At 40.7% G+C, this 27064-nt stretch overlaps 1 protein-coding gene across 4 annotated transcripts; it reads left to right on the forward strand.

The window, feature by feature from the left end:
* Positions 1 to 703: 703 nt before the first annotated feature.
* LOC148035948 (coiled-coil protein) lies at positions 704 to 23478 on the forward strand. 4 transcript variants are annotated; one of them, XM_087677932.1, is made up of 7 exons: positions 704 to 1073; positions 1497 to 1603; positions 21181 to 21411; positions 21659 to 21817; positions 21972 to 22064; positions 22499 to 22726; positions 22824 to 23478. In XM_087677932.1, the coding sequence occupies exons 1-6, from the start codon at positions 799 to 801 to the stop codon at positions 22699 to 22701; spliced, it is 1068 nt and encodes a 355-aa protein (XP_087534058.1). In that variant the 5' UTR covers positions 704 to 798; the 3' UTR covers positions 22702 to 22726; positions 22824 to 23478. The 4 variants fall into 4 exon arrangements, with proteins under 4 accessions (XP_087534058.1, XP_087534060.1, XP_087534057.1 ...); XM_087677934.1 differs by having other exon boundaries at positions 706 to 1073; positions 1476 to 1603; positions 21253 to 21411; positions 22824 to 23477; XM_087677931.1 differs by having other exon boundaries at positions 708 to 1073; positions 1476 to 1603; positions 22499 to 22736; positions 22824 to 23476.
* The last annotated feature ends 3586 nt before the right edge of the window (positions 23479 to 27064 follow it).

Genomic DNA, 27064 nt, shown 5'->3' on the forward strand with positions numbered 1-27064 from the left:
CATGTTTTTTCAAGTTTGGGATGTAGTCTATGTTTGCCATGTAGGGTTGGAGCGAGGTTCGATATTTCTCTCAAATATAATGTATTATAGGGCAAAGGGGCCAATAAAGTGGTGCCTCCCAAAAGTAAAATGTGCCCCGCCCCGAATGAGTGACAATTTTACAAAAAAGATGCGGCTTTTTTAGATATTTAACATTATGGCATAGATCCTTTTAAATTATGTATGAGCTTAATGTGAGTCAAACAATCGAGCCATGTAAAATTTTTTGTATTTTGAATTTTGTAAAACCTTAAAACAATGCATCCTTGAGTGCCACTTTATTGGCTCCTTGCTGTCACTTTTTTTTGAACCCTTCATTTACAACTAAGACTACTTGGTAAAAACATCAAAATGTCCCATAGCTTTTTTTTGAGCTCCATACAATATAAATAGTTTAATCATTAAAAATATTTATAGAATTTATTTGAAAAAAAATTATAACAGAAAATTGTTAGATGACACTCCATTGGCCCCTTTACCACTCTAGTGTATAGAAATATAGATTGGCTATATTACCAAAAGAACTTAAATATATCTGTTCTGCGTTTATTTACTAAAAATTAATAAAATTCGAAGTTTTAATATTCTACTTTAGAGTATGATGTATTTTTTTTTGAAAATTTTGCGAGTGATTCTACAGGGGACCTCGTGAGACAATTACTAGAAGAGAGGATAATCTGTTGTTAGTTTGTTACAAACACAAGATAGTATATACCCACTCTTATAATTAATGACTTGCAGAAGCTTTCACGATCGAGTATGGCTCGGGATGGAGAAGAAGCCGCCATCGCCATGCGCGATTGGAGCTCGAAGGTGGAGGATTTGCTGGACAGCGGACACCGAGAGGGGGCCAGAAAACTGCTAGAGGACATCGTCTCTCACATGCAGCAGCAGAGCGAGGTCAAAGACCTCACCCTGGCCTCTGCCCTCTCAGACCTCGCTGCGCTCTACCGGCAGGACGGCCTCTCCATCAAAGCAGACTCCCTCGCCGCATCTGCCTTCCTCCTCAAAGACAGAGCCCAATCAGCAGTGAGGCAAGTCATCCTTCCTTGGTAGAGCATCAATAAATATATTGGAAAATTATACAAATAGGTAAATTATCAAGATTACATATTTAGTCAGGATATCTGCATCTTCAAGATGAATGTATATATAGGTAAATACATAAGATTACGCCTTTAGTCAGGATATCTGCATCTTTAGTATATCTGCTCTTCTCAGATTTGCTCTTCGTAGAGCATCAGTAAATAAATTGGAAAACTATACAAATAGATAAATAATCAAGTTTACCCTCTAGTCAGGATATCTGCATTCTTCTCATATTTGCTTTCGGTAGAGCATCAAGGAATATATTGGAAAAACATATAAACCAATCAAGATTACATCTTTAGTCAGGATATCTGCATCTTCAGGATGTTCTTCTTTTGACTGAACAGGATATCCGCATTTTCAGCCAGTCCCTCCCAAGTAGACCCAGCACACTTCAACCAAGAAGCATCTGCTGCTGAGGAGCGGCCCACTCCTGCAGATGATCCGTGTTCTTTAGGCTCTAATGGTGAAGAAGGTCTGTCTCTATCTTCCTTTTTACAAATTGGATGTGTTGACCATTCTGTGTCACAAGACTGATGCTTGGCCATGTTAAAATCCCTTAAGTACTTAATCATGCAAAGGGCAGCAGAATGATAACAACAAAGAAAGGCATAGGGAAGTTCCAATCAGTCCTTTTCAAAGACTGACAAATTCTGTGTGATCTCATCAGAAAGTGCTATACGTTAGTTTCTGCTGTCCCCTCCTTCTTCAGGCTCCATGTCATAAGTCTCTATCCATCATCTATATCTATGGCACATTAAGAGTTGTCTAGTGGGGTCTATAGCCCTTGGTTTCTATAACTGGGAATTTGACCCATGAGAGTGCTCTTGCTCTTGCAAAGAACCTGCGTTTCATACCCACATGAAACACATTGAGGTCCAGTGTAATTATGTTTGAGAGCACATCTTGGATGGCAAGTTGGAGTTGGTCTATTGTCCTAGGAAGGACAATGCTGCGCATATCTTCATGAAGGTCCTTCAATTGCCTTCAATGTTCCATCATATGCATCTCCTTGGTCTTGAGTCACTTCCAAGATTGTGAGAGGGGTGTTAACAATATGTGTGGTTTGTTGTCATCTCCTAGTTGTGAGTGGTGTTAGAGTTTGGGGGACATGGAGGACCTTTGATGTGCCTTCTGTGTGTGCATGTATTAGATGTTGTCATTTATTGCTGTTCTCAGCCCTGATTCAAGGGCACATTTCATCTCTTGGGCTTGCGACAACCTGGGTGGCATCATTCTTAGTTGGGCGGTCAGTTTGGAGTCTCAATGAGCCTATGCAGTAGCAGGTTGGTCAGTTTTATGATTGGCAGCAGGTTGATTAATTTCAGATGCAGAAAGTCGGCTTGTTTTGCAGCCCCTTGTCTATATTAGGCTGCCACTTCTATGCATCCTTGATCATCAGCAGACTTTTGCCTCAGGCTATCATTGTTGCTTGCATTCTCATCATCATCTATCATCAAGTCTGGCGCCCTCACCAACATGGCATCCACACATGCAGGGGCTGACTGTTCGCAACCTTGTATTGCGTGCAGATCAGAGTGTTTATTCAGCTTCATTTGCATTCTTCTTCCCTCATACTCTCTCGTCTCTGTGTTTCTTTGCTTCTGTTGCTCACTCTTGAGTCTCACACACTCTTGCCTCTGCTTCTCGAATCTCTCGCTCATGCTTGCAGTATTCGGCACTCAAATTCTTGCTATAGACTTGATGGAGATGATCTTGATTGTTGCTGAAGGCCGAGACATGTTGCTTATGATGATCTGATCCATGTTGATTCATGATGACGGTCCACGTTCATTCTGATGACTTGATGATGAATACATTCTATAAATAGGCTCATGTTTTTAAAACTATCGAAAACTTATTAATGTGTCAAACCATTTAATTAACAGCCTACTTTTAATGATTCACTTGATGTTTGCATGGTAGTGAAACAACCACCGCCAAGTGCATGCGATTTGCTGCAATGTGATTGTACACAAGTTGTTGCCATCATGACCTACTATCTGCCATGCCATCGTGATTAGGTGGAGTACATTCTTCTTGGCTAGTGTTGCAGCTGCCCTTAGCTCTATTGTACCCATCCCAATCTGTGAACATGCAACCAGCTTCTTGGAGGTGGCCACATGGCTCTAGCCATGGAATGCGGTACTTCAACTTCTCAACATTTGCTTCTCTCCCAAAGTGTTCTTGTTCTTGAGTACATGTTAGTGCCACTATTAGTATCCCCATTATCAAATTACCAGCCATAGCACTCAATCATGTTGAGTAACTCTTGTGTCTGCACTCATTGAAGCAATTGTAAAACTTGAGAAATTCATCCATGTGACATCCATGAACAAATGCCACAAAGAATCCTCTAAAGCACATTGGAAACAACCCAATTGGGAAACTAGCTCTGCATTCTACTAAGGTTTCAGGTTCTGCTGCTCATCCGGTCTCTTGTGTTTCAGGTTCTTCTGCTCATCTGGTCTCCTGTTCTTCTTCATAGATCTTCTTTCAGGTGTCATTCTTGGATTCTAGGGTGGATATTCTTCTAGGTGTCATTCTAGGGACAAATGAATAATTAATTATTTTTCAGAAATTAAATTTCAAAAAATAATTAATTAATGCTGTAAATTGCATTTAAAAAGTTACCATTTGGCAAACTTTCCCATACAAGTTGGGAGAATGCTGATTGGGGCTGGTAGAGGTTGGTCCCAGCCATTCAAAGGCTGAGGGAGGAAGGCGGAGCTTGGTGGATTAGCTCTAAGATAGGTGATAGTTGATCGCGCAGTGTGGTAGAATAGGGATAGTAGTTTTCCTTCTATGCCTTATTGAGAGGTGGCGATAGAAAAGGAGGGCTTGCTAGTTGTATTATGATTTTACCTCTCTTTCTAAGCTATTGGCATCATTAGAATTGCCATTAGAGCTACTGTTCAAAAGATTCTCTCTTCAGCTGATTTCCTCTCTCACCTACAGATAGTCCCTCATAAATTCTCAGCAATCTCTAGCTTTAGGTGAATAGCAATTGAAGAAATTGATGCTGAAACTCTAATTCACAAAAGCAATTAGGGTTTCTTAGCCACCTTGGGATTCATGCCTATTAACTGAAGACTTCATACTCGGTGTAGTAGTTGTAGATGGAGAATTCATGACGATTGATTGGAGGGGTGAGCCCAGTCTCCATTAACTGTGGCCCACACGCAAAAGTTCAAAGACCTAGCAGTGCTCGGATTGAAGGTCAATCAAGGGGAAAATTGATTGTCACGGGGACATGTATATTTAATGCTTTGCTTAGCATTTGACTTAGGCATAAATCATATGTGCACATGTGAGATGCACATGTGATGTGCAAATTTTTAAAGTCACAATGATGGGACAAGGACCCTAAGTTTGCAATGGATGTGAAAGGCAAAAGTTGTAACAAGTTATACTAGTCAGTGTAGTAGTTGTAGATGGAGAATTCACGATGATTGATTGGAGGGGTGAGCCCATTCTCCATTAATTGTGGCCCCACATGTAAGAGTTCAAAGACCTAGGAGCACTCGGATTGAAGGTCAATCAAGGGGAAAAATGATTGTCACGGGGACATGTATATTTAATGCTTTGCTTAGCATTTGTCTTAGGCATAAATCATATGTGCGCATGTGAGATGCATGTCATGTGCAATTTTGTTAAGTCACAATGATGGGACAAGGACCCTAAGTTTGCAGTGGATGTGAAAGGCAATAGTTGTAACAAGTTATACTAGTCAGGTACTAGTGGGTGGCTAGTGTTAGATTTGGCCTAGGGCATTTAATCGGTCAATACATGTTAGTGCCGTGACATTAGGAACTAGGCATTCATTAGTTATATAATTCTAGTTCATGGACGGATTAACGCTCAGGATCACTTGGGAGTCAAAATGGCCTAGCCAATTCAATTGTGGATGGGCAATTTGAAATTTCTGGGTAGGTACAAAAGGTCTGAATTAATTTTCAAAATTATTAGTTTTGAAAAGTAATTAAAATGGCTGAAAGATCCAATCAGAAGGGTGCCACTTGGCAAAACCTTCCCATGCATGTGAGGAAAGGCTGTTGGAGGCTGGCTGAGGGTCATTCCAGCCATTGTGAGCTTGGGGAAGGTTGAAGGAGAGTGGGGAGATGCTATTGAATTGATTTGCAGCCATCAGGGAAGTCATCAACCGCAGGCGACACCATCAGAGAGGCCCAAAAGAGCAGATGACAGCTTTGCAGGCTGTGGAACAGCGGATGACCAGTTCCTAGGCCGGAAATGGCAAATGCCAATAATATTTGAGTTGTAGACAGGAGGCGATTGCTAATCGGGGCAGGTCTTTGCTAATAAATTCTGAATTCTTTCTTTGTCCATCATTCTCTATCATCCTTCAGCCATTCTCAGCAAATCTTAGCTACTCACAGCAGATTCAGCCATGAAAGGTGGACAGTAGAGACATTTGCTGCTTTAAACTTTAATTTATAGCAGAAATCAGGGTTTATCAGCCACCTCGGTCCCATGTTAGAAAATTGAAGGCCTAGTACTGCAACAAGCAGCTGAAATTTGGGGATTTTCAGAGATTTCAAGAGGTTAGCCCATCCCAATTGATTTCAAGGTTAATTTTGACTAGCCAAGAGTCAATTCTAGGCCAACCCTTTGTCAAATCAAGGGCAAAGTGGTTTGAAGGCTTGCTAGTCATTTATGATAGCAAGAAGCATTGGATTTTGAAGGAGATTGGAGCAATCTTAGTGAAATTCTTCCAATTGCAATAGAAGTCAAAGAAATACCACAAGGGGATGCTAGTTTTGGGGCCACTCGAGAGTCTACTATCCAATATTAATTGGTAACACTTGTATTTTTCAGTTCATATGAATTTATTGCTTGCTGTAATTGGTGAGTAGTCAGGTCATTCACCACCCTTTTGGAGTAGGAATGCTGGTTTTATGGCTCCATTGCCGGCATACCATCAACTCCCTCGAACCCATGGTAATTGATTATAAGTTGGAAGCATTGCACACATGCTGAATTTGTGATTAGCTTAGTGCTATGGCAAGCATGTCTTCATATAGTGAGATGGGATCAAGCAATGATGATGCCTCTTAGTATAAAAGCTCACAAGGTGAAGGGGGACATGCATTGCCTGATCTTGGACAAGGCATTCAACATAGGCAACAAGCTGATCATGTTGGTTTATACCAAAATGTGGGTCCTTCTAGGCCTCTTGATACTGACGACTAGTAAGAAGAAGAATATGATGACCAATCCAAGGATTGGTTGAGAACATCAGCTGATATCTTTGCTCCATTGGCAAAAGATTCTTAGTTTGCTTAATTTTTGAACTCTTTAGAGAAGGACAACAAAGGCAAGAAGAGGAAGTCTTCTAGAGCTTCAGGACAACGAGATGTACCGAAAGAAGAACCCATGTAGCTTCATGATGTTCCAAATGTAGTCAATCAGCCAAAGCAATTGGTGCCAATGGGCCAATTGATGCAAATGCAAGGCCAGCTTGAAAGTGCCAATCCAATGGGCTATGGACAGCAAGGCATGCATGCTAATGTGGGTTACTCGTGGTAATTTGGAGGTGGATCAATTTTCCAAGCAATGGTTGGTAATGCTTCAGCTATGGGAATGTATGGACCAAATGCACATGATATATAGACACCTATGCAGGGTATGTAAGGTCCAATATATCTGTATGGCAAGTGGAATGCAAAATCCAATGTATAGCAATGTTGGCATGATGCTTGCATATATGCAACCCATTGTGTTTAGGACTCATAGAATTCATGCTAGTCATGCAAATGCTCTACCTAGTGTTGGTCGTGAGGAAAAATGCAGCTAGTAATGCATGCAATGTATGGGAAAATGTATCTTGGTATGGCTGATAGTATGTAAATTTCCATGTACAATCACATTGCAATGGCCATAGAAACATGAAACGGGGAACGGGGATGGAAACGCCAAACCTAGGGAACGGGGACGTGGGAACATGAACGACATTTAAAAAATTAAAATTCATGAAAAAAATTTAATATTTCACTCATAATCTATGTGGACTCTGGAGTGTTAAAACTTAAAACCAAGGTATATAATCCACAAGGACAAATCATTTTAAGTTTTAACTTTAAGATATCATGCATCATTCTAAAGCTACTCATTAGAAATTGAATTGCAACTTACAAGGCTCAAGAGGTAAACTATTCAATTATAAATAATAAAATGCATAATACATATGCCATAAATGATAAAACAATGAACAATGAACTAAACTTTAAACTTTAAAGTCTAAGCTGAAAGAACATGTCTATGGTTCCATTGCCAAAAAACTTAAAAGATTACAAATATGAAATTGAAGTCCAATCTTTGAAAGAACATGCTCATTGCCCCAAAAAAGACTATAAATATAAAGTCTAATCTCTAGATTGAAGCAAAGTGCGGCATGCCAAAATAGCCCAAAGGGCAACTGCAAGATTGCAAGACTCAAGTACAAATATAATATCGGCATGGCACAATTGTCAACAGCCCAAGTGTCACACTGTCATCAATGATCATAATATCATATACAATATACATGTGTCATGTATCATGAGACTCATGATACGCAAACTAAATCAAAGATTACGATCATGATCTGAGGCTGCTCTAGCTACTCCTGAAGTGCCAACCTCATCATGTGTACCATGAATTACTGCATCTTTCTCAACATCAGCATGTGTCTTCTCTTCTTGCTGCATCTTCCACTCTGTGAATGGATCAGGCTTTGTTGTCATACTGTTACATAACATCCTCAAATTAGCACTAACGAATATTAGATCGTTTACCCTCTCCACACCAAGACGGTTCCTCTTCTTTGAAGCAATGTGAGCGTATGTACTCCACAATTGCTCCAAATAAGAGGAGCTAAGTGGCTGACTTAAAATACGGATGGCTAGTTGCTGCAAATTAGGACCATCCGAATCATAGTCCTCCCACCACAAAGCTGCCCCAATCTTACAGCGATCCTCCTGTGCATCCCCATAACCAAAAAAACCCCGAAAGGTCCTATAACGTGAAAGCTGATCTCTAATCTTTCGTCTAGTGCCATGATCAGGCACTAGACCAGACAATATAAGTCTCCATGCATCCATAACCTCAGTGTCATTCTCCTGGCCCTTGCCCTAGAACTCAAGATCCACAACAAATGCAGCTGCATGCATGGGTGAGCTATAGGAGTTCCACCTCGTCACAACTAAATGGAGTATCTCCTCATACGCCTCATTATTTGGTGCCAACTCCTGCAACTTTTCATTTAGCCTATCCATAGCCTCAAATACCTTGCCAATGCAAGGTTGCAACCGCTGGTGGTTGGGATTGGTGCAGCGCAATAGGGAATGGGGGGCGCTGCGGACTGGTCACGGGGGTAGGAACAACGGGCAGACGATCTCGAGCGGGAGTAGCATGCAGGAGCCGGGCGAAATGCGTAGTCGCAGATGATCCGGGCAGGAGCATCGGCTGGCCAAAGGTAAGTGGTGCCATGTGGCGTTCCCTGTCTCGTTTTAGACAGGGAATGTTCCACCAGTTCGGAACGTCTCCCATGACGGCTTTGTGCCGGGGACGGTGATTCCACGTGCCGGGGGCCGTTCCGGCCGTTTCCTGTCACTATGGCAATGGCCCAAAGTATGCAAACAGGAATGTCTCCTAATGCATTTAGTGCTTCTAGCATGTCAGGCATACATGAGGGGCTAGTTAACTTGATGCAAGCTTTCATGCTAGCTAAGATAGAATTTCAGCAATGTGAAAGTACGAAGTATCTCTAGGCTCCAGAGGACAAAGGCCTAGAATGTAGTGGAAGTTTCGAGGCAAGTAAAGTTAGAGGTAAAGTATCCATGTGCTACTTGGTGAAATTTTAGGATTGTTTCACCTATGATTGATGCAAATGGATGGAGGAGGGTGACTTGGTAGATGATCCTTAGTGTTGCATTTTACCTTGACGTGTTTTAGCTATAGCCAACTTTGGATTGGGCTCATTCAGGTTCGACAAGGTCTAGAGTATTACTTGGTGCTCTAGGGGAAGGTTGCACTTCCACTTCCCTAGTGGTGGACAACTCAATTATGTAGTGAATCTTGGATGTACCGAGTTTGCATCTAGGATATTGTATGCTGATATTACTTATGCCATTGGGATCACTATTTAGTGTACTACTCACTATGAGTTGGAATATAGATTGGTATGGTTTGCACCTAGGCTCCGAAACTTTGCATTTGCAAGGTTAATGACATGTATAGGATACATGGAATGTACATTTGCAAGGCATGTATGAGATGCATGGATGGTATGCAATGTACATTTGTAGGTGATCCAACAAAAATAAATTTGTTGGAGTTACATGTGAATTGCAGCTGCTGATAAAGGCTTTACATGAGTCATGTGGTACATCATTGCTATGAGGCATTGTTTATGCTTAGTTTATGCATTACTTTGCCTTGATGGTTAGAACAATGTTGGGTTTTGGCATGTGGATGCACTTGACAGTTTTGACCATAGTTATGTTTCATGTTTGTAAATCATTGATTGGAATTTCAGACATGTAGAGGGCATGAGCATGTTAAGCAATAGGTACACATGTTGTTTGACTAAGATGCCATTATGTATTTCTAGTAGTGGCAATAGATGCTTTTGACAAGATTGCAGTGCAATCAGGGACTATTGCAAGGATTTCAAGAGGGAGGTCTTTCATGGGGATATATTTTTGATGCTTTGCTTAGCATTTGATTTAGTTATTAATTAAATGTGTAAATGTGAGTTGCATGTGTTGTTGCAAGTCAATTAAGTCACAATGACAAGCCAAGGACCTTGAGATGTTAGTGGTGGTTGTCAAAGACAAAAGTTATTATAAGTTTTATTGATCAGGTTACTAGGCAATGCTTGGTGTTAGTTTTGGCCTAGGCATTTAATTGATCAGTAAGTGTTAGTGGTGACACTAGGAACTAGGCATTGATTGATAAATTAATGCTAGTTCAAAGTCAATTCATGCATAGGACCATTGGAGTCAAAATGGTCAGCCCAATTTGGTTGTGGGTGGGCATTGCTAATCTTTGGGTAGGGATAAAGGGTTAAATTAATTTTCAGAATGAGTGATTTTGGAAAATTCATGAAATGGTTCAAAAATGCATTTAGAAGGTTGCCACTTGGTAAAACTTGCCCATGCAAGTGAGGGAACGACTATTAGAGATTGGTGGAGCCTCATTCTAGCATTGTGATGGTTGGGAGAGGAAGAGAGAGAGAGAGAGCTGTTGTTGCAATTTTCTAGCTATTGGTGATCAGCCCAGTCATTGGAGGTTGTCAAAGAGCGAGTGCAACTGAATAGGAGGCCATTGCAGTTAGGTGACAGCACCTGTAGCTGTTTACAGGCAGCTGACAGCAAGTTTAGGGCCCACAAGGGTGGGTGATTGCATGTGGGGATCCTGTTGGTGGTGGACTGTAGTCATTCAGCCATTTCCAGCATAGTAGCAACAAATTTGAGCACTTTCTTGCAATAGAAATTAGAGATTTCTCTCTCCCCAGCATTTTCTCTCCTTTACAAAGAAATCCCTTAGTAGATTTGAGCCATTTTCAGGTCCTGGTGGACAGTATTTGTGTTTTTGTTGCTGTAAACTCTAATTTACAGCAGAAATTAAGGTTTACCAACCACCTTGGGTCTCGTGCCAAAAAATTGAAGGCTTAATACTTGAAGTTAGCAGCTGGAATTCAAGTTTTTGCTAGAGATTTCAAGAAGCCAGCCATTCCAATTGGATTTGGGGCTAGATCTGACCAGCCAAGGGTCAATTAGAAGCCATTTCCCTGTTAGATCAAGGGGAAAATTGATAAGAACGCTTGCTGGTCATTTTTTGACAGCAAGAGGTATTGGACATTAAAGGAGATTGGAGCCAAATGGCAGAATACTTCATCCAATATTAATAGAAGCCAAATAAATATTGCGAGGGGTGCCAATTTTGGGGCCAACCAAGTATCAAACATCCAAGATTAAGTGGTCATTTTAGTTTATGTGAATTTTGTGCTTGTTGTAATTGGTGCTTAATCAGGTTATTTACCACCCTATCTGAGAAGGAGAGCTAGTTTCAACTAGCATGTTACAACTCATAGAAATAGTATGTATTGCGGATGCTTTGTTGCATGGGAACTCTTTGAGCTTCAAGGGGGGATAAGTGATCAAAGCAAACTTCCAAGATTGATAAAAGGGGAGAGATATGTAAGCATGCTTAAAAAGGGACAAAAAACAGCAAGGAAGGATATGGAAGAATGCTGCTTAACATTAACAATTGATGGCTGCAAATAGATGCTTCATTTGTGAGCAATAGTGGCATATGGCAAGGAGTTGTCCTAATAGACAGCAAGCTGAAAAGGTTGAATGCAAAGAGGATGCAAACGGTGAAAGACCCAAAATATTAGCCGGTTTAGTCCTCGATGTGGTTAGTGATCACCCCAATGTAGATGCTACTGAGCTTTGTAGAGCATGGGGAAAAGCCAGAGATTAGTATGCTTTGATATTCTTTGATCCATAGCACTAACAAAGTTTTAGCAGCATGAGAGAGAGAGAGAGAGAGAGAGAGAGAGAGAGAGAGAGAGAGAGAGAGAGAGAGAGAGAGAGAGAGCTCCATGCCTCTCCTGCTCGAGAGAATATTACCAAACTCGAGGATGCAGAAGGCCACCTTATCCTGGATCCGCAGACTATTGTGCATATGTGCAGGAATTATTTCCGCGACCTTCTTGGTTCCACTTCTCCACCTTCAGCCCAAATTACTCAGGCTCGTTCGGTTTTTTATGACCTAGTCCGCAATCAGGCTCCGCAGGACATGCAAGCTACTATGGAGTCAGATATTTGTGAGGCAGAGGTTATGGACGTTTTGTTACACTTGCCCAAGGATAAAAGTCCGGGTTGGGATGGTCTCACCAATGAGTTCTTTGAGGCTTTTGCTACCGAACTGGCGAAACCATTGAAGGCTTTGTTTCAGTAAGTGTGGGAAACGGGGATCATGCCTTCCTCATGGAAAGAAGAACTTATTAAACTGCTTCCAAAGGTTCCTTCGCCGTCTAAGTTGAAACAGTGGCGCCCATTTTCTTTGATGGGTTCTATGTACAAAATCTTTTCCAAAGTAATGGCGAATCGGCTCCATAAGCATCTCCCTGCCATTGTGCACCCTCTCCAGTATGGTTTCATTAAGGGCCGAAACATTCTGCACAATGTATTAAATGCGCAACTGGCAATTGATTATGCAAGGCATTCTAATCAGGAGGTCGTACTGATTCAACTGGACCTGGAAAAGGCTTTTGACTATCTGGACTGGTCTTTCGTTGCTGAACCTATGTCTACTATGGGCTTTGGTGCTCGGATGTCTCGTCTAATCTACACCATCAGTGCTGCGGCGTCTTCGCGAGTCATGCTGAATGGAGGTGTTAGTGAGCCATTTGTCCTTGCCCGCTCTGTCAGACAGGGGTGCCCTTTGAGCCCTCTTTTCTTTGCCCTTGCGACTCATCCAGTTCTTTCGATGTTATCTCATATGGTGGCTTCTACTCAGTTGGCTGGATTGTCGCTTCCTACTGGACAGCAATTCATTAGTCAATCCTTGGCTGATGATAGCTTTATGATTTTGTGTGCGGACAAGGATAACCTTCGAAAAGCATTGGATGTTTGGGCTCTCTTTGGTCAGGCGTTCGGCCTTCGCATCAATGCGTTCAAATCAACCATTCTCAGCTGCACGGAGTCGGATTTGCAGTCCTTGGACTGGCAGGGTATGGTTGTTCCTCGTGGCTCCATTGTCAGGCATCTTGGGTACCCTTTGGGTGTTGATATTCCCCCAAAGCAGCTTCTGCAGTGGATTTCTCAGAAAATGGTGGCTAAGTTTCTGTATTGGAAGTCTCAAGCCTGGCCCTTCCATGTTCGCCTCAAAGTAGCCCAGACAATTATGTTGCCAATGCTCACATATTTCTTGCCATTGCTGCCGTGGACTACTACGACTCTGAATGCTCTTACTCAGTCTATTCGTTTCATGCTATGGAAGGACTCATTGCTTGTAGGTATTTCCTGGATTTCTTGGTTGCATGCGTGCACCCCCAAACGCATGGGTGGAGGAGCTATTTTAGATACCCAAACTCACATGCTGGCACTCCGTTGGTCTCTTTTCCGCGCCATGTGCTCGGATCATCATCCGTGGGTCGTTATAGCCCGTTATTTCCTTGAGGACCATGGGCTTCTGCATGGCAATACCCAAATCCAGAGTTCTTGGTGGCATGTTCTTAATGCTGATTCGCGGTTCTCCAGTTCTTCTTCATCACTGCTTACTCATTTGGTATGTTCCTAGAAACTGGTCCTCCAGAAGGCTCAGTGGCATCCAACGGAGGATCACTTAGCTACTAACTCTTTTCAATTGGAATTGCTGGCAGTCTCGCGTTCACTTTCATGGGAAGGTAAACACGACCTTAGATCACAATTCAACCGGATGGCATGTTTGGGCTTATCTTCAGTCGCGGATGCCACCCTTGCCAGTCGCAATGTGCTAATATTGTTTCGTACAGCTAGGAGGCTTTTCAGGATCCCTCGTGGATATAGGCATTTATGGGAACAGCTTTTGACGGTGCTCTAGAGCAGACAACCCTTTCCTGCCCTTGCTTCGGATCATCCTTGGCAGGATTGGGACTTAGAAGGCCGGCTGAATTTAAGCAAAGCTTCTGCTAACCAGGTGTATCATCTTCTGATTAAAGATCATCAATGGCTGGTTACTACAGCGAATGCTTTATGGGGATTGCGTAAATCTCGGTCATGGTGGAGGGCAACTGTGATAGAGGGCTGGTTGAACAAGACACCCTTCAAATATAAAGTCTTTCTTTGGAGAGTGATGATTGGTGATCTTCCGCTTGCTTAAGCTCTTTCCAAGCGACAAATCTCCAATGGCAACTGTTTCTTTTGCACCACTACTGTGGAATCTGCCTCGCACCGATTTATTTCTTGCCCCATCGCTAAGAAAGTCTGGTTATTTTTGTCGGCTGTTTGGCGAGGGGTGGTTGGTTTCACACTACGCTCCTTTGATTGGGTTTTTGGGCAGCCCAAATACCCCACTCCGGCACAACCACATATGAAGCTCATGTATCACTTTCTTCGATATTGGGGCTGTTGGAATAACTGGACCATTCGGAATGCTTTTCTTTTTGATTCCGCCTATAATGTTCAGCGGCATATTGCTAGGCTTAAGGGCCTCTTGTATTGGCAGTTAGATCTTCTCCAGCACTCGGACATGCTCTCTAGGGAGGACTTACGTCCCTGGCATATGGCAATTTCCTCCGTGTCTTTGCCATGACTTTGTAACTTGTAGTACTGGAACCTCTTCACATGATGGCTTAGATTGTCATCATGTATCTTGTAATCAAGTAATCTTGTATTTTTTTCGTAACTAATACAATTACCTTTTACGAAAAAAAAGAAAAAAAGAGAGAATTCTTTGTGAGTACACAACAAAGCTGAGTAGATTGGTGTGGTAGATGTTGATAGGGACTCATTATATAGGCCTAGGGTTTCCCCCAAACCTTTGACCCTTATTAAAAGCTGGAGGTCTAAAAGGTATTCACACCTTTGGCACACATACTTACACACCTTAGGTGTGTTCAGACATGGGAGCGTGTATAATACTAATAAACCCCTCCCTTTGGGTCATGGGTGGTGTTGAACCCATGACAAAGTCTTACCTCAAAGAGGTGTTGAGAAACCCTTCGCGCACAGTTTGCGTTTTTGTGTTTCTGCATTTTGCGTTTAGGGTTTACAGCCCCAAAAAGGGGCGCCATCCTAGACTGATTGTGCCTATTTATAGGCCACTCTCTCATTTATTCACCACGGCTGATTCATTCAGTCCGTCACCTCTTCTCTCCAGCCTCTCCACTATCCTCACACCCCTTTAGGAGGACATTGCGGTTCGTGGTTCGTGGCTGTCTTCATCATCTTCCTTGTGCTACGGCACCCTTATTTCCTTGTATCACATTCACTCCATGATTCAGATCTTCATCATTCCATTCATCAGAGTTTCTTCTTTCTTCTCTTCTCTTCTCTATGTATGCCGAGTTCACTTCGAGTTCCTCCCCGCCAACCCTACTGTCTCGTTGGTACGTCATCTTTTGACAAGAGGTAGTGTCTTGTCCCATACCATGATTCTAGAAAAGGAGATACGTAAGTGAGAGAGGTGCAATGCGAGGATGACAAGGTCTATTGAGAAGCTTAGGGACTCCAAGTAAGATATGGTTTAGAGATGCGTGTACTTGGCTCAAATGTTGAACAAAAGCTAGTGTGGCTTAAAGGCATTGGGCACATGACCAGAGGTCAAATATATGGGTGTGGCTTTTGGGATCAAACTTAGAGGTCATGCGTAAAGTGGTTGCAAACCCCCTTGAAATAAAACTCCTAATAGAATCATAAAAGGAAAGTACCAAGTCTTTTGGATAAAAATTCGGGTAGAGTACTCCACACAATAGATGTGTTTGGAAAGGTCTTAACACATGCATTGACATGATTAGTGTCTAATTCCAAAACACATTATTTATTTATTTATTCATGGTTTTAATTCAAAACGACTGTTGATAGAGTTCATCATTTCCAAGAGACAGTGAAACCAGCCTTCCTCCTTGGATAGGGTGGTAAATAACTTGATTAAGCACTAATTATAGCAATTAACAAATTTACAAAACTGAAATGTACACTTTACCATACAATATTGGAAAGTGGATACCTTGTTGGGCGCCCCTTGCAATATTTCTCTAACTTTTATTGCAAATGGATGATGGAGTATCACAGAGATCCTCTGACATTCTCCACTAATCCAAGTGTCTCTTGTTGTCAAAACTAACCAGCAAGCCTCCAAACCAATTTATCCCTTGGTTTGCCCAGGGCCTTCATCCTACTCCTTGAAAGACAAATTCAACCCCAAATCTGATATTGACTGGCTGTTCTCTTGAATCTTTTTGAAATTCCTCAATTTCAGCTTCAAGTCCTAGCCCCTCAATTGTGAGTGTGTATCTTGAGATGGTTGTCAAAACCCTAATTTTTGTTGTAAATTAGGGTTTACAACAAAGATTTATTGAAATCTATTTCTCTAATGGCGCAAACTACTGGAAAATGTTGAGATAACTTGAGAGATGACTAGGATATGAGAGAGAATGTTATAGAGAGAAATTTCAGAGTGTCATCACGAGAAACACTAAAAAGCTATTGCTGCCTTGCTCAAACAGCCATGGAAGCTGTCATCTACAACTTAGGACTACCAGAAAGACCGCTGCCCCCTCTTGTATGCTCTCATCTGCACCAAAAGGATCTTGGGCTGCTGTCACCTGCTCTTGTGGAGCTCCAAACTGCTGTCACATGTTGTAGGCTGATCTTTGGTGGCTGTAAATCACATCAATAGCCTCTCATTGCTTTCTAACAGCTTTCTTTTCTCTCACAATGGCTAGAATAGACATCCACCAGCTTCTAATAACGTTTTTTTCACTTGCATGGGCAAGTTTTGCCAAGTGGTAGCCTTCTAATCCCATTTTCAGCATTATCCAGCTTATTAAATTATTTTTAAAATATTAGTTTTGAAAATTAATTTAATAATTATTATAGTGCTTAAAAAATTAATTTCACTAGCCAACAATTGAATTGGCTACGTCAATTTGTCTTCCAAGTATCCTTGAGTAGTTATTAATCCTTAGACTGATATTAATTAATTAAATAATGCCTAGTCTCTAATGTCACTGCTGACATTAGTGGCCAATAAATTGGTCTAGGTTCAAATTTGACACGGAGTACCATCTAGTACTTGTTAGGTATAACTTAATACAACTTTTGCCTTTGACACAGAAGAAAGTGTCCACAAATCCTCTATGTGGCTTGAAGATACGATCCATCATCCGATTAAAAGTGGCAAGAGCATTCATAAGTCCAAAAGGCATAACAAGAAACTCATACAATCCAAAAGATGCCCTAAAAGCTATCTTAGACACATCTTCTGGTCTAATATGTATCTGATAATACTCACTTTTTAAATCTATACGGCTAAATATGGGTGTCCCTTGTAATCTATCCATAACATCATCGATCCAAGGAATCGAAAAGTGATTCTTTATTGTGATCTTGTTCAGAGCACGATAATCAATGCACATATGCCATGAACCATGCTTTTTCTGCAATAAAAGCACTAGAGAACAAAAAGGAGATGAGCTGGGCTAAATCAACCCTTTCAAGGGGTAGGGCTGTAATGAGGACATGTATTTTTGAAACCTCACTTAACATGTGGATTAATTTTAATCACATGATTAAGTAAATGTTGCACATGTGAGGTGCAACTGGGATTAAAGTAAATTTACGAGCTCGGGACCCGAAGAAATCACAGGATGTCAAAGGCAAAAGTTGCTATAAGTTATGCCGCACAGATACTTGGTGGTATCTAGTGCCAGTTGTTGGCCTAGGTCATTTATTTGGCCATAAGTGTCAGTTGGTGACACTAGAGAAGTGGCGTTTAATGGTATGTAATACCAATTTGATGGTTAAAGATGACGCAGAGACACTTCGGAATGGAAGTTGCCTAGCCAGTTTAATTATTGGCCAGTCAGATTATTTTTCAGGGCACCGAAATAATTATTAGATTAATTTTCAGTATTTAAAGACTGAAAATTAATATTTAATTATGAAAAATGTTGGCAAAACCATTTGGGAAGGTTGCTACTAGTCAAAAATGCCCATGCAAGTCTGAAAAACGTCTTTAGAGGCTGGAGAGAGGCATTTTTAGTGTATTCAGCCTACAAGAGAGAGAGAGGAGATGCTACTGGTCTGATTTGCAGCCATTGGAGGACCTTTTGAAGCAGCCAAGGGCAGGAGAAGACCAATCAACAGTAGGTGGCAGCATCTACAGGCTGTTGAGACAGGGCAGCAGTAGTAAATGATTGATTTTTTTCAGTTCTTTGTATCTACAAGTTGTTGTGGCAGGGCAGCAACTGCATTTGACTGATTTTCAGTCATTCTTTGTGACAAAACTCTGAATTTTCTCTCTACAGCTTTCTCTCTCATCTCCCAGCCATTTCACAGCCTTGCTCCGAAGATCTTAGCATTTGGACCCTTGGAGGCTGAGAAATTGCACATTTCTCTGCTGTAAACCTTAATTTACAGCAGAAATTAGGGTTTAGCAGTAGCCTTGGGAAGCGGGCCAGAAATTGGAAGCTCCAAGACTTGGATTCAACAAGGATGAAGATGAATTTTAGCTAAATTCAGGTGGAGGACTAGCCAGCCATTGAATTTGGGGCATTTCCATCGTCTATGAAGTGGAAGAAGGCCAATCAAGTGCCCAAATCAAGGGGCAAAATAGGTTGAAGACTTGCTGGTCACTTTGGACAGCAAGGGGAGTTAGGATTGTGAAGGGGATCAGGAGAATCCCATTGTAAATCAACTTTTTCTTCAATAAAGCTAAAGAAAAGGGGTGCCAATTTTGGGGCCAATAGGGTGTGCATTGTCCAAGCGCAGTAGGTAAATTTGTATTTTCAGATTTGCATTTATTGTTTGCTGTTTTATTTAAGTTGTAAGCAGGGATTTACCACCCTATCCGAGGAGGAAGGCTGGTTACACTCTCCCTCAAGATTCTTCTTATTCTTTAGCTTCTTCAGCAATAGCAAGTGAACATGGCAGAGCTGCAAGGCCAGCGTTGGTGTCAACTAGTTGAGGTGGTAGTGATTGCAGGTACCTTCCTACTCTAATGCCACTGTTGGGTTCAATAGCATGAGAGAGAGAGAGAGAGAGAGAGAGAGAGAGAGAGAGAGATTGCTTCACCTCTTTGTCTCTTGCCTTGTTGCTCGATAGATATGGAATTTCATTTCCCGAGTGTGGTCCTCCGCGACTTAGCACCGCATACCAGCTCGTTCGTAGATTATGGGAAATATGTACTCTATGTCTTCTTTGCATTCAGATTGTTCCTGCCTTTTCCATTTTCTTAGATGGACTACCTTGTGGCATATATGGCGTACTCGGAATGCCTTTATTTTTGATTCAGCATCGGGCATCCATGGGCATGTGGCCCGTGTGCATGGTTTAGTGCTATGGCAAATCTCTTCTATGATATCAGCTGACTTGGTTCTTTTAGATATTGTTGTTCCCTGGCTGGCTATTGTTCGCTCTACTCCAATTGTCCTTTCGGTGTGATTTATAAGTGCTACTCATGTAATAGGTTGTTCAATAGCCTGCTGGCTTCATTATAGTTGTTTCCTTCCTGTTTCATTGGCTTGAAGGCCTGACGTAAATATCTCCACAGAGAGAGAGAGTTTATGACGGTTATTTCTATGCTGACCTGATGGTCTGATGTAAATATTTACTACTTAATTCAATTATCTTCATGAAAAAAAAAGAGAGAGAGAGAGAATTCTTTGCAAGTACACAACAAAGCTGAACAGATTGATGTGATCTTGATGAAAGTACAATGGTTTGGGCCTTGTTATATAGGCCTAGGGTTTCCCCCAAACCTTTGACCCCTGTTAAATGTTGGGAGGTGTAGAAGGTGTTCACACCTTTGACACACACACTTACTCACCTAAGGTGTGTTCACACACCTCACACACGGGAGCGTGTATAATACTAACACTCTGTACATTGTCATCTTCATTTGAGCATTTATTATATTGCGTGTATTGCTTGTCGTATGTTTGTGTTTCTCTGTGTTTGCCCCACTCCCTCAATTGGTGACATCTTTGACATTGGTGGATTGTTGCTCTTTGGCACTCTCCCTTAGTTTGCTCCCTCAAGAGACAAGCTGTTGGACATCTTTGACATTGGTGGATTGCTGCTCTTTGGCATTTTCCCTTAGTTTGCTCCCACAAGAGACAAGCTGTTGGACAGCCGTCACTTGAGCATTCCTATTGTATTTCATTCATTATTATTCATTGATCCTCTAAGTTTAAGGGTTTTGGTTATTGTTAGTCATTGCATACTCTTGTTTTTTCTCTTTGTAGATGCTACAATTTCCTCACACGTGCTACTAGGTAAATTTGATTTTTAAAAAATCGAAAAGCAAAACATCCTATACAGGTAAAGGTTTACTTTTCACTTCATCTCAAGTCATCACCATTCCCACTTTTTCCTAGTTGGCATCTAGGTTCCATCACATCTCCTATTGTGGGGTGGGTTACTAGATCCATTGTATCAAGTAGATTCAGGTGCATTTCTTAATATAGGTTCAGCTCCATAATCCATTATCTGAGGTAGGTGTGGGCCCTGATGTAGGTTTTAGGCTAACTTTACCTCAGGACTTCCCCTAGGAGACTAGTATTTTGAGTGATGGTGCTTTCGTGCTGGGAATCCCATGCATGCACATTGCACCACACTTCCATGCAACTCAAATGCAGGAATCCCCATCGATACTCATGTTGCCACACCCTCCTATGCTTTGGCTAGTCAGGAGTCAGACAGCTCGCATGCCTTTATTGATTCAGCCTTATTGCACTTATCCTGCAGCCTTTACCGTTGCACATCCTATTCTTGATACTGCTCATTCTACCCTTCTTGTTGGATACACAAGGCAGGACTGATGTCCTCTGCAAAGGCAGGCTGCCCCTTTTGTAGGCTGGTAGCTACTGCTGTGAACTTGTAGGCTGGCCTTATGATAGAGAAACATCTACCGAACTCATCACCTTTTCCAAGCTGCTTTAAATGTTTTTGCTGCTGTACATGCTGCACACACTCCTTTAGTAGCCTTTATGCCTATATTGAACAGCTCTGGTTTATATTAATAGCCTCAGTCGGGGGTTTAAAAGTTCAGTCAGTCAAATGAGAAAACTTGAATACAGCTGAAATGCCTGGCTCATATTCTGAATCAATCAAATATTGCTCTACTAAGGTGCTTTGTATGCTGGTATCTTGCTTCATGAGCTAATCTGGCAAGATCTCCACTAGAGCGACTGCCTCTGAAGCAATTACTATATTTTACCTTTCATGCTTTGGAACATTTTGCATTGCTTTCAAGAATTCTTCTGGTTACTGCCATCTGTTGATGTATGGTGTTCACATATTCAGGGGCAGGCTCATTTGTTGTATATGATGGCAGATTGGGAGAGGCTTCTTTCTGATGACATGGCAAAGCTCAAGTGCCTTCCGTCTCCTGACATAAAAACTTCAGCAAACTGTCTGCAGGGAACCACTCCAACTTCAATTAAGCGAGGGAGGGGGGCATTCACATTTGGAGAGAGAGGCATGTACAGTGACAGGCTGAGCATGGAATCGAGGAGTGATGACCGGTTATCCAATGAGCCTGAGGATGAAGAAGAAACGACTGCAGGTCACTTTCACTTCATTTCCACTTCAGTGCTGAGTAAATCTCTCTTGATGCTATTTTGGCTGTCCAATCAGCTGTTGAGTAACCAGACTGTGATGCAGTTTGAGGTCAATTTGGACAAGTAAATAATTTTAACAAACGGTTATGCTTAGAGCTGCGCTCTACATTATATGGAGTTTACAGGCACATTAGTTTGCATCATGAACAACATAATGATTGTTTGCTGATAACTCCTTTCATAATGTTTCAGTTCCTTATGGTGTGAGACATGTACTTGTGATAACTTTCCCCCCTCACATTATTACCAAAGATTTGGAAGATCTTTTTCAACCTTTTGCATTAGAAGGAGTTGCCATTCGCTGGGTTAATGACACCACTGCTTTGGCAGTCTTTCGAAGTCCAGATGTTGGTATGTGAATTAATGAAGCCTGGACAAACTTAAATAATCTTTACCTTATTCTGATCCTGATGCTGCTGTGATGTCAAGGACTATTGGTTTTTCTGTTCCAAAATTCACCAAATAATTGGTGAATTTTGCCCATGTATTACGTTTATGGTTGCAGCTAGAGAAGCATTGCGATGTACAAAGAACCCATTGTACAAAGTCCGCCAATTGGGTGAGGATGACAATTTGTGCAATCTAGTCAGTAAACGAGGTGAGATGTTTGTTCATGTATCAGTTATACTGCATTGGTTTAGCTTAGGCAAGATGACCATTGGCAAACTTGAACTAGGCAGATTATGGCAAGACCTGGAAAGAAAATAGATAAGCTGTGCAGGCGTGTGTACATTTGCCTTGTTGTGTTTGTGGATATGCATGTGTACAAAATCCTCTACCTTGCCCCTCAAAAAGTCCCAAGAAGAATGGGTTGATGAGAAGGATATTGATATTCACTTTGTTTAGCTTTGGCAATCCATCAAGCATAAGCACAGCCTTCCTTTGAGGACTATGCATGGTTGATGGAATTGCATATATGTGGAAGAACATTTTGACCACAACTTAGAGATTGTTCTACATTGCAAGTTGTACCTTCAATTCTAATATGTTGGGATGCAACCTGAAGTGATTGTAAGAAATCATTTTGGGCAGATCTTGAGCCGCCTGTTCCACGGCCTGCTACATCATCACATGCAGCACACAGAATGATTATGGGTGCTCTTCGGAAACAGGGTATTCTTTCTGGAGTGTCATCGAAAAGCGGTTATGAGAAGAGTCAAAAGCAAGAAGCTGAGAGAAAGCAGCGGCTACTTTCTCGACAAAAGCTCCGAGATGAGGCATGGGGGCCTGATTGATCTTGATTTTGACATGGCAATGAAGGTTTGCTCTGGTATTTGCTTTGTACCAGTGAAATTATTAGGGTGGCTACAACTACATGGGTTGGAAATGACTAACATGGGTATTTGCTTTGTACCAGTGAAATTATTAGGGTGGCTACAACTACATGGGTTGGAAATGACTAACATGGGTGTATCGAGCATCCCATTTTTCTTAGCAAATGATGATTGATCCTGTCAGTTGGAGACACCCCAACATGTCTTCTAATCAGCATATCGTTTCTGATCAGGATTATTTGTATGGTGATTTTGCTGCCAAAACCCCTGATTTCTGGTTTTCCAATGGAAGGAGCAAAACATATGCCATGAAGTTTAGAAATGGCGCAAAAAGATTTGACACAAGAATGGGAGGAAACACTTTCTCTTCTTTCTTTCACTCAAGCATCTTATCAGCTCTAACCATGATTGTTGCCATAGAGTTTTCTGATGGTTAATGTACTGTGAAACAAGTTTTGTGCCTTCAAGAAACCAGAGTGATGGACAACAAGAGTACCCATCTTCAGGAGAACCTAGTTCCCAACTAGTTGTTTACATCTTTACCCTTAACCACGTATTCCGATTTCAATTGTATTATCATTAGCTGACAATTCCAGCCTCTGTTTGGTATTCTTGTAATGTTCCTTGTAACCCACGCAAACGTTCAAATCAAAGTAGTCTTTGATTGGTTCTAGCTACGCGACATTGTGAGCAAACTTTCATTTGAGATGATAGCTAAAGTGTAAGGGTTTTCTTTTTAATGATGTTTGTATCATGCAAAAAATATTTCAGAAGTGAGTGCGCTAATTAATCATAGAATGTTCACATACAGACCTTGAGAGTTATGCTACCAAAAGATGATTACAATGACCATATTGTCTCACCATGAAAGCACCAGATACTATTAGACCATGAAGGATGACTACAAGTCACAATAGTACTAGAAACTAATGAAGCACAAAATTAGAGTAAGCATAGACTCTCTGCACCTTTGTAACTACATGAGCCCCAAACATTATTAGTGGTTGGGAGGGAAAATTAATGGTAGATGTAAGTTCTGACATACAATTCTTGCAAAGATTGTCAATGCAAGCCTTTGGATATTAGCTTGAGAGCACTACAAGCATTAGGACATTTAGATAAAGTAGACTTGATGCGTACCATCACATATATGTGGTTAAGTATTGGTGTAATATTTGTCATGATGGTAGCGTTAGACAAATTTTTAAGGGGTAATATGATTTTGTGATGATGCTTGCAAGTCCTTGCATGTACTAAAGTTTACTTTGTATGTAAACTTAATTGAAAGCACTAGATAGACAAGAGAGGAATGATACAATTAGTGGTAGCAAATCATGACATGAAAATCACACTATTATTCAACCTTACACTTTACAATGTTGTTGCCCCTTTTTATACACCTTTGTCTTGAGTGAGATATCTTTGTAATATTTGTCATGATGGTAGCGTTTGAGACAAAATTTTAAGGGGTAATATGATTTTGTGATGATGCTTGCAAGTGCTTGCTTTGTAAGTAAACTTAATTGAAAGCACTAGATAGACAAGAGAGGAATGATGCAATTAGTGGTAGCAAATCATGGCATGAAACCCACACTGTCATTCAACTTTACACTTTACAATGTTGACGCCCCTTTTTATACACCTTTGTCTTGAGCGAGATATCTTTGTAGTTAAGGAAAAACCTTTGTGGAGTAATTTTGTTGGACTCAAAAAGCTTTTGGGAAAATCATGTGGTAGAGTAAACACTAAAACATAATATCTAAAGAGATCTAAATAATTCCGAACAAAACTTATACCTAGAAAGGTGAAATCTTGTAAAGTAACTTAGTGCATCCATGTTAAAATATTTTGAAAATGAAAAAACATCAATTGAGTTTGTTCCCATACTATTAGCACAAGTTGTGTATGTTAAGCTCCAATGTATACACCTATCACTCACATCTTCAATGTATACACCTATTGCTTACGTCCTCAATATCATTGAAGTCATTTCAAAAATCCAAATGGCATATCACCATCCCATGGCAAAGATTATACCATAAAAAGAAGAAGATTATATGCATTAGCACGATGGCCCCAATTCTTGACAAAGGTGGACTTATACCATTAGATATAAAGCTAGCCGTGACATCTTGATAGCGACATGGCAATGACTTAACAAGGTTGAACTTATCCTTGTTATCAATCTATTTGTGGACTTCAATGTTAGTACGCTAAGGAAGTGTATGGATTTTTGTTGGTGCTATATAGAAGATGTATGGGCGATGCACATGAAGAATCCAACTTAGGTTTGATTGAAATATTGTTTTAGGAAATCATGGCATCACAATATGATTACTTTTGATTGTTTTATTTTCTAACGTTAAAATTGAGCCAATTGAAAGCACCACATATTTTTAGCACTTGAGGATGAACAAGCCAAGTCATGGACTCCTCTCAAGCCAAAATCATGGCCATGTGCCAAATTGCATTCCTTTGGCATGCCTCATAAGAATGATGTTTAAAGATCTTAAATCTTCATCCATGTGGTATATTGCATCACTTTGGCATGTTTCATAAGAATCAAGCTTAAAAGTGTATAAATTATGGCCATGTGGTAGATTACATCACTTTGGCATGTGTCATAAGAATGAAGTTTAAAGGTCTAAAAATCTTCATCCGTGACTTGGTGCAATTTAACACATGGAAGAAGTGAACTTTTAATGGCTAGAATGCCCTTATATAATTTACAAAGGATTTCCCTATACTAAACCTTTGAGATTCACCTAGAAAAGATTAAAGCTCTCGTGTACTTGAGTACTCAAGTAGCTCATGTCAAGCCATGTTGGGGGCAAAACTTGGTTGTGGAGGTCAAGATGATGTGATCTCACAAAAAATGTATCTTCATGTTTCCCTTGCTAAGATCTATCTTACCATGGCCTTAGTGCAAGTCTTGTAGGATAAAGGCCAGTTTGTGCTGTTTAGGCAATTTTCTTTTCAAAGCAAAAGATTTAGGGGAGACTATTTCATGGAAAGTCGACCTACACAAGAGTAGTTGAAACAAAGTACAAGGGAATAAATAGGTTAGAAAATATATATTTGATGGCCACCTTTGAGACAATTTTCATATGAAGTAGGACATTTTTTAGTTCTCCTAATCTAAAGCATCTAAATACTTCTTCATTGGGCTAAACTTCATGAAAATTTCTTTGATAATAAACCATGAATTTCCATTAATATCGTTGTTATTTGATTAATCGCTCCAAATAGCATTGTTTTGATCCACTTTCATGCAAAAGGTCCCATCGAATTTTGGTATCATATGCACATGTTATCTTGAATATGGACAAACAAAACATGAGCCACACAAGTGGGTTGCACAAGGCTATTGTCAAAGCTCATCAGGTGAAGGTAATGGTCATGTGCTAATAAGTGTCCTTAATGTAGCATGTTCCCTAAGGCATCATAATATAACCAAATCTATTGGTACCAAGCCAAATGCTTAGTGAGTAGAAGCTGTACAATAAGCCATATCAAGTCAAACCTAATGAGAGGCTACTAGTGATCATAAATGGCAATAGTCCAAATTACAACTAATTGTCACCAACACCAAATCTAAGGCATGAATGCAAAAAATTTGGCACGAACATCAAACTAAAGCACACAACATGAAAAATTGGCACTAACACCAAATTTGAAGTGCACAATGTCAAAATCAAAAAGCTGCCACTCGAGTTTCAAGGGTCCTCCTATGACCTTATATAATTGTGCTCAAACCTATGTAGACATTATTAATTCACAAGGGTTTAATGTTCATAATAGGAATATGCAATTTGAGATGGTCAAATTTATACTTAAATTTCCAAATTTGAGTTGTTTTAGTTTGGCAAATGAAATGTATATCCCATACCTTTTTGTGCTAGGATATGCTATTCCAAAACTTAATTCTACTTCACATATGCATAGCATTGGATTATGCAAGTCCAAAGCTTAACAAACCTCTTAATTTTCCCTTTCAAATTTATTAAATTTGATGGCTTGATATGTCCTTAGGATTTTTCTATTGAATGCATGCAAGCATAAATTACCATTGGGCTTTGTCCATGCACTATTCTTCATTACTCTTCACTTTTGTTGTTGGTCTTCCTTCCCTTCACTTCTTCCACTATTGCCATGTGCTTCTTTTGTTGTTGCCATGGGTGTGCCATCAAGTGATTTTTTGTAGTGTTGGTAGCAGCATATTGGTGGCCATGAAGGACGAGGTACTTCTTTGTGAAGGTGTATAGCTCATCTCAAGTGAGGGACTAGAACTTTAGGACTAGTCATGCAAAGTAGACACGATCAT

This window comes from Lygodium microphyllum, chromosome 5 (assembly GCF_053477565.2).
Source record: "Lygodium microphyllum isolate KBCC chromosome 5, Lygodium_microphyllum_v1.1.10, whole genome shotgun sequence".
Classification (NCBI taxonomy): Eukaryota; Viridiplantae; Streptophyta; class Polypodiopsida; order Schizaeales; family Lygodiaceae; genus Lygodium; species Lygodium microphyllum.